General features: G+C 29.8%; 1 protein-coding gene across 3 annotated transcripts in view; it reads left to right on the forward strand.

The window, feature by feature from the left end:
- Positions 1 to 772: 772 nt before the first annotated feature.
- Positions 773 to 6,094, forward strand: part of LOC106471916 (protein FAM207A-like) — a 10,895-nt gene continuing 5,573 nt past the window's right edge. The window contains exons 1-3 of one of the 3 annotated variants that reach the window (XM_013932541.2): positions 773 to 871; positions 2,431 to 2,560; positions 5,560 to 5,743. In XM_013932541.2, coding sequence (XP_013787995.1) covers positions 2,447 to 2,560; positions 5,560 to 5,743 — 298 coding nt within the window. In that variant the 5' untranslated portion in view covers positions 773 to 871; positions 2,431 to 2,446. Of the gene's footprint in view, positions 919 to 1,318; positions 1,411 to 2,430; positions 2,561 to 5,559; positions 5,744 to 6,094 lie in introns of those variants that run through there. The other 2 variants (XM_022400533.1, XM_022400534.1) reach the window with 2 other exon arrangements.

Genomic DNA, 6,094 nt, shown 5'->3' on the forward strand with positions numbered 1-6,094 from the left:
CTGTTGTGGTAACTATTATTATCTAAGAACAACCCCACTTCTTTACAAAGCTGGTTTAATATAAATGACAATTACAACGTTGCACTGATGATTTTAAAAAATCACTGCAAGAATTCTTCTTCCGTTAGTCTTAACTAACTAGATACTTTCATAAACCGATAGCTCGAAACCTAACAACAACGACACCTGTGTTTTGTAACTTTACTGTATTTAGTAGATTTTAACGAAAAGCGTTAATGGTTGTTTGTATACACAAGCAAAGGCCTATATTTTTTCTATTCAAGAATTTCATTATTTATAAGAATACAAAGAAAGGTGTTTGTTCTAAATTACAATCAAATAATTTTACATTTAAATATATGTCTGTTGTATTTAATAGTGACAATATAATTGCAATTATAGCAGTGCGTACAACGATTTTTTTATCCTACAATAGAAAGCTATAATAAATACCATAAACAGATTTAGAATCTTGAGTACTTGAATAGTTTAAATTTTTTAGCAGTCTGTGCTGATCTTTCGCAATATTGCATAACTTATGTAACAAAATAACAAATTGTTTAACTAATTGCAGAAGAGTTGAAAAGGAATAGGTGTCATAAGGCTAATGTATTCAAATTCGATGTCTCCAGCCATTATAAGGCTAATGTGTTTTCCTATGTCAAACTGAGATAATCAAAAACAATGTTACTCTCAAGTTTGTGCAAGTTCTTTTTATTATTTTTTGTCAAATAAAGTTAAAGGTGGGATTTACATTTTAGATTGATTCAATCGGAATAAGTGACGATACTTGAAGTAACGAATAAGTAACAGTGAATTAGTAACCAACTTCAGAAACCGATTAGGTAACGAGAAAAGTAACCAACTTCAGGTAGGTTAGCTCAAATAATTCAGGATTCATGCATGATTAAGTAAAAAGTAAGTACATTTGCTGATTGCTGATAAAACAACTATATTGTTTAGGTTAAAAATAATAATACTATATACAAAGCTAATTGCCTTATATTAAAAATTTGTGTGTGTGCGGGGGGGATTATACAGTGAAAATCAAATGGTTTACTTTACGGTTACCAGCTATATTATACGTACGTAAATCTCACATATATTGATTTTATGATTTAATAGATATCCAGTATTTTAAACTTGGTATAAATCTAAGGCTTCTCTGACATTCACTATTTTGATATTTCTGGGATGATAAGGAAAGAAACATTTTTATTGTTCTTGTTAACTAGGGATAACTGGTATACATAATACAGCTACGAAAGTAAAACTAAAAGCAATGAACTTGAACTGTTGGAGATCGGAGAAACCCAGAATTTACGTCACATTTCACATTAGTGAGTACATAATACATAACTACCAGAAAACTTGTGGATTTCTCTGGCATGTTTTGTCTGCATAGTCAAGGTACATACATCTGTATGGAGATATAAAAGTATAAGTTATAAGGCACAACATATACACAAACAGAATTTTTAATAGATATCATCCTATAGGCCCTGTACTGTAGCATGATATAACTAAAGGTTTAAAGTGACTTGACTAAAATGTAGAAAATAAGTTTTAACTTTGAAAAATTTAAAGTAATTCACTTAGGTACAAGAATACATGTACATATAGGTAGGATTATGTGTGTGGTCTGAATATTTGTTTGAAAGAAACATTAGCTTTGTACAGAAAAGAGGAAATTTAGATGTGATTGTTGGTGAAATCCAGTATCTTTTGGCTGTGTATTTGACTGTAATGAAAAGAACAAAGAGAGTTATTTTAATAGTTCACATCTTTATAGTTAGGAAGTGTACATGTAGAATATATCTGATTTAGGAACTTTTAACTGCAACGAGAAACTTAATATTTTTGGACTTGTTTCTCTTGGGCTTAAACATAAAACAACTAGATGTGACTTAATTCATCTGTTTACAATTGTTAGGGGCTTGCATGTGTGTGGGAAATATAAAATGAATTGTTAGGAGTAATAGTTTAAGCCTTAAACTTAAGCTCTATGCACATTGTTTTCTTTGACAAAATCTTTTTTTTTGGTTTAAGTTATAAACTTGTGGAGTACAGGGTGTCCAAAAAGTCTGGAACCATAGGTTATTTTGCAGTTTTTTTTTTAAAATTCTGATTATGGTACTGTTGAAGGATGAGAAGGTCGAGTTTTCTTATTTCAGACACCCTGTAGTATGCTTGATAGTGTGATGTGTGTGCACAGCTAGTATGCATTCTTGCAAGCTTCTGTTACCTAATTAGATGTATTTAATTTGTTTTGATAGGTGAGTGCTAACCTTCATGATTCAACCATAAACTTTAATCTCACTTAAAGTTGTTTACATTTTTATTGTTCAAGTTTTATGTCATGAAAGTTAACGAGTAACTTGTATATTGTCAAACAATCTTAGTAATTTCACCTTTATATACATTTCACAGTCGTGTTTTGATCACGATGGGTAAGATTAGACGGTCGAGGCAAAAATACCATCTCCCTGCAGTGAGAAGTAATACACTGAAAATTAATGACGGGAAAGAAGAAATTTCAATTAAAGAACCATATTCACAGGTAAGGTTTTGGTAGCATGTAGAAAATCACTTAGAGTATGGTTTTTGTCTTTTTTTTTTCATGAGGTTTGTGATTACTGGATAGAGTCTCTGATTAAATTCTTCTCCAAATTGCAAGAAGCAGAAATTCAAATAAATGAAACAAGTATTTTTACAAAAGTACTTTTGCAATTTAATAAGTTTCAGTTTTAAAAATATCTAAGATGAAAAATACCAAGTATTAAAAATATTTCAAAATAAGATTAAGTAATCATAAATCTATGGTAATTTTTAACACACTTTAGAGAAGCCTCTTCACACAACAATATATTTTTCGAGCTACCGGTTTTTTTTAATGCCTTTTTTAATCAACATTTTTCCAAAACACATTTAAAGAATCACTTTTACTCAATGCAAGAATACCATATGTAATCTAAATCACAAACTGTGAGGATTTTAGAAGTTTAGTGTAGAAAATGGGAATAACTTTTTTACCGACTGTCAAGAAGTCAAAGAAGATAAATTTAAAACTTCCAGAAAAGTTAAACAAACTTAACACTAAAAAAACTGTATACAGTGAAAGTAACTTTACCTGTTGAAGGATGGGTCCTGGAGCTGAATTAACAGAAGATCTGTACAGAAGTAATATTTTATCTTCTGGTCATCAGTTCACTTCCCAATGATTCAATAGGATGGTGTGTGTGATTAGTGATGTCAGGCAGTTTAATTTTTTTTTTGGGGGGGGGGGAGCACAGACAGAAAACAAATTACTTTTGTTATCAGTTAATAATTATAAGTTACTTTGACTGACTTATTGGTTTCCAATACAGAAAAATATTTGAATATATTTAATTACATGTTTGTACAGGAACTTGGGATTACTAAAAGTATATGTAGACATTTAGGGGAGGGACAATGCCACTGGATCTTGTTCGAACTTTAATTGAGTAACTAAACTAATAATCCATTGTAGTTTGTTTTTATTTCACATTATTGCTTTAATTTCAGTGAAGTTATTGGTTAAAAATCAATGTTTACGGAGAGGACTTAACAAATTATTGAATTTTTTAAGAGTTAAAAAGAAAGAATTCAAAGTAAACATAGTTAAAACTGGGCAATTAACTTGATTAATTGATGTAATACATTACCTGGGAGCATTGAATACATTGATTTGTGTTACATAAAATAATTGATTAATCAAAATTATGATTAAATTAATTAATGTTACAAAAATAGTCAACATATTGAACTTGGTGTTTCTGATTATTCCAATTAACTGAAATATTGCCATTATGATTTTTCATGATTGTTTTTGATTAATTCAAGGTGATTCAGCTTGATTGATTCATGTGATGACTCACGAAAAATAATTAACTAATTTTAATCAGTGTTTCCAATTATTACTAAATTTTAACTTTTCCAACTTTCCAAGTCTTTCGTAATTGATTAGTGAGTCCGATGATTAATTGATTATGAAATTCCACCAACTGCCCAGCTGTACATGTAGTTGGACTTTTACATTGGTTTGTGGTGATCAAATCAATTAAAAAGTAATAAAAAAAACATTTTGTAAATGTAAAATGATGTAGGGATAGCAGTGCCAAAAATACTGCCAACAAGGATATAGGGATGATATTGCTGTACATAGATCATCCTTACATGATTTTCAATATCAAAATTTAATGTTACACTGTAAGATGCACAAGTACAAAAAGGTTAGGAGGTCAGTTGTATTGACCAACCTCATAGCGAAAGTCTGCCATAATCAAGACATGTTTGACTCAACTTGGTTTTCCTTGTACATAATCCTAGGCTCTTAGTTACACTACATTGATGCCTACCCTGACCATGATATTATGATAAACAAACTACATATCAACAGTCAGGAATATATAACTTCCAACTGCATTAATATTAAAGTCAAGTATGCATTTTACAATGTAACATTAAATGTTAATACTGAAAGTAATGTAGGGATGATCTATGTACAGCAGTATCATCCTTATATTCTTGTTTGAATTATTTTTGGCAATGCCATCCCTACATCATTTTACATTTACAAAATGTTTTATATTATTTGTTTTGTGACTTTTTCTTTTCCCTTACTGAAATTTAGTGTATTCTATGAATGTGTATAATAAGATTTAATATTATGTGTATTGATTTTTTTTTTTACTCCCTCACTTCATACATAATATAAGGGGTTGGCTCCCTCAAGACACTAATTGTATAGTGTACAAAGCATTGAATATTCTACATGTTACAGTCATCTATTATTGGCTGGTAATTCCTGTTTCACACTGTACTTAAGCTTTTTAAAGTAACACCAGGTTGCTGTAAGAAAGTTAACTTCAAGGAGTAATGATAACATCGTTAACACTAGAATTATAACTATTTTTAATTACTACTTGTTATTACAACTAAGCGATGACATCGTGCACTGTCTAGAAACACATAGAATGGATTTAGGCTTAAACTGACGTTAATGATAAAGTAGTTGTAGAGTTATCTCAACTGAAACAACAACAAGAAAGATGAACAATTTTTTGGGTTGGTCACTTTCTGGTTTAGTATCTTAGCGATGGTTTCTTGTCTTGTTTTGGGGCTTGTTGGGTAGAGAAACAAATGAAAGTAAAACTCTCTCTTATTGTTGATTTTTTAGTGTACATATTTGTATTATGCCTTGGCCATCCCTATGTATAGAGTCTGTCGACTCTGTGATACTATGACTTCCACTTTTCAGTTTTATTAAAGTTTTAATGATTTTTACTTGTATATACTCTTTGTTGAAATTACGGGAACTTGAAAAACAAACCTAACATGTATAACAGTGTATCACTGCATCCAGTGAATCATGCATTCCAAGACATTGAGATTTTTTTTTACCATGTATTGGGTTTTTAAGACTCTTCTACCAAAAACGTGTACATATATACTTCTACATAAACTGAGCAAAAGTCAGTATCTTAGAAATACAGATGTAACTATGGATATGTTTTAGTCAAGTAATTTTTATTTCAGAAACTTGAGAAATGTACGAAAGAATCTGCTGACTCGTCTATATTTGAAAACCTTGAAATTGACTTAAGTCAAATCAAACAACTGCATGATTGTGACAAGAGAAGCATAATTTCAAATAATGGTGTCGGACCACAGTTGTCAAAGAAAGAGAAAAGGAAGCTGAGGCATGACGGATTTTTACAAAGTATGTGATCCTGATTTTCAGTAATCACTTTTATAAATACAACTATAACTTTCTCTGTTCATAGGGGTTCACATCTTACGATATATGAAATACTTATTAGATCTAAACATGGTATAAGTAAATACTTATTAGATCTAAACATGGTATAAGTAAATACTTATTAGATCTTAACATGGTATAAGTAAATACTTATTAGATCTAAACATGGTATAAGTAAATACTTATTAGATCTAAACATGGTATAAATAAATACTTATTAGATTTAAACATGATATAAGTAAATACTTATTAGATTTAAACATGGTATAAGTAAATACTTATTAGATTTAAACATGGTATAAGTAAATACTT

Source organism: Limulus polyphemus, unplaced genomic scaffold, assembly GCF_000517525.1.
Source record: "Limulus polyphemus unplaced genomic scaffold, Limulus_polyphemus-2.1.2 Scaffold4960, whole genome shotgun sequence".
NCBI classification, from domain to species: Eukaryota; Metazoa; Arthropoda; class Merostomata; order Xiphosura; family Limulidae; genus Limulus; species Limulus polyphemus.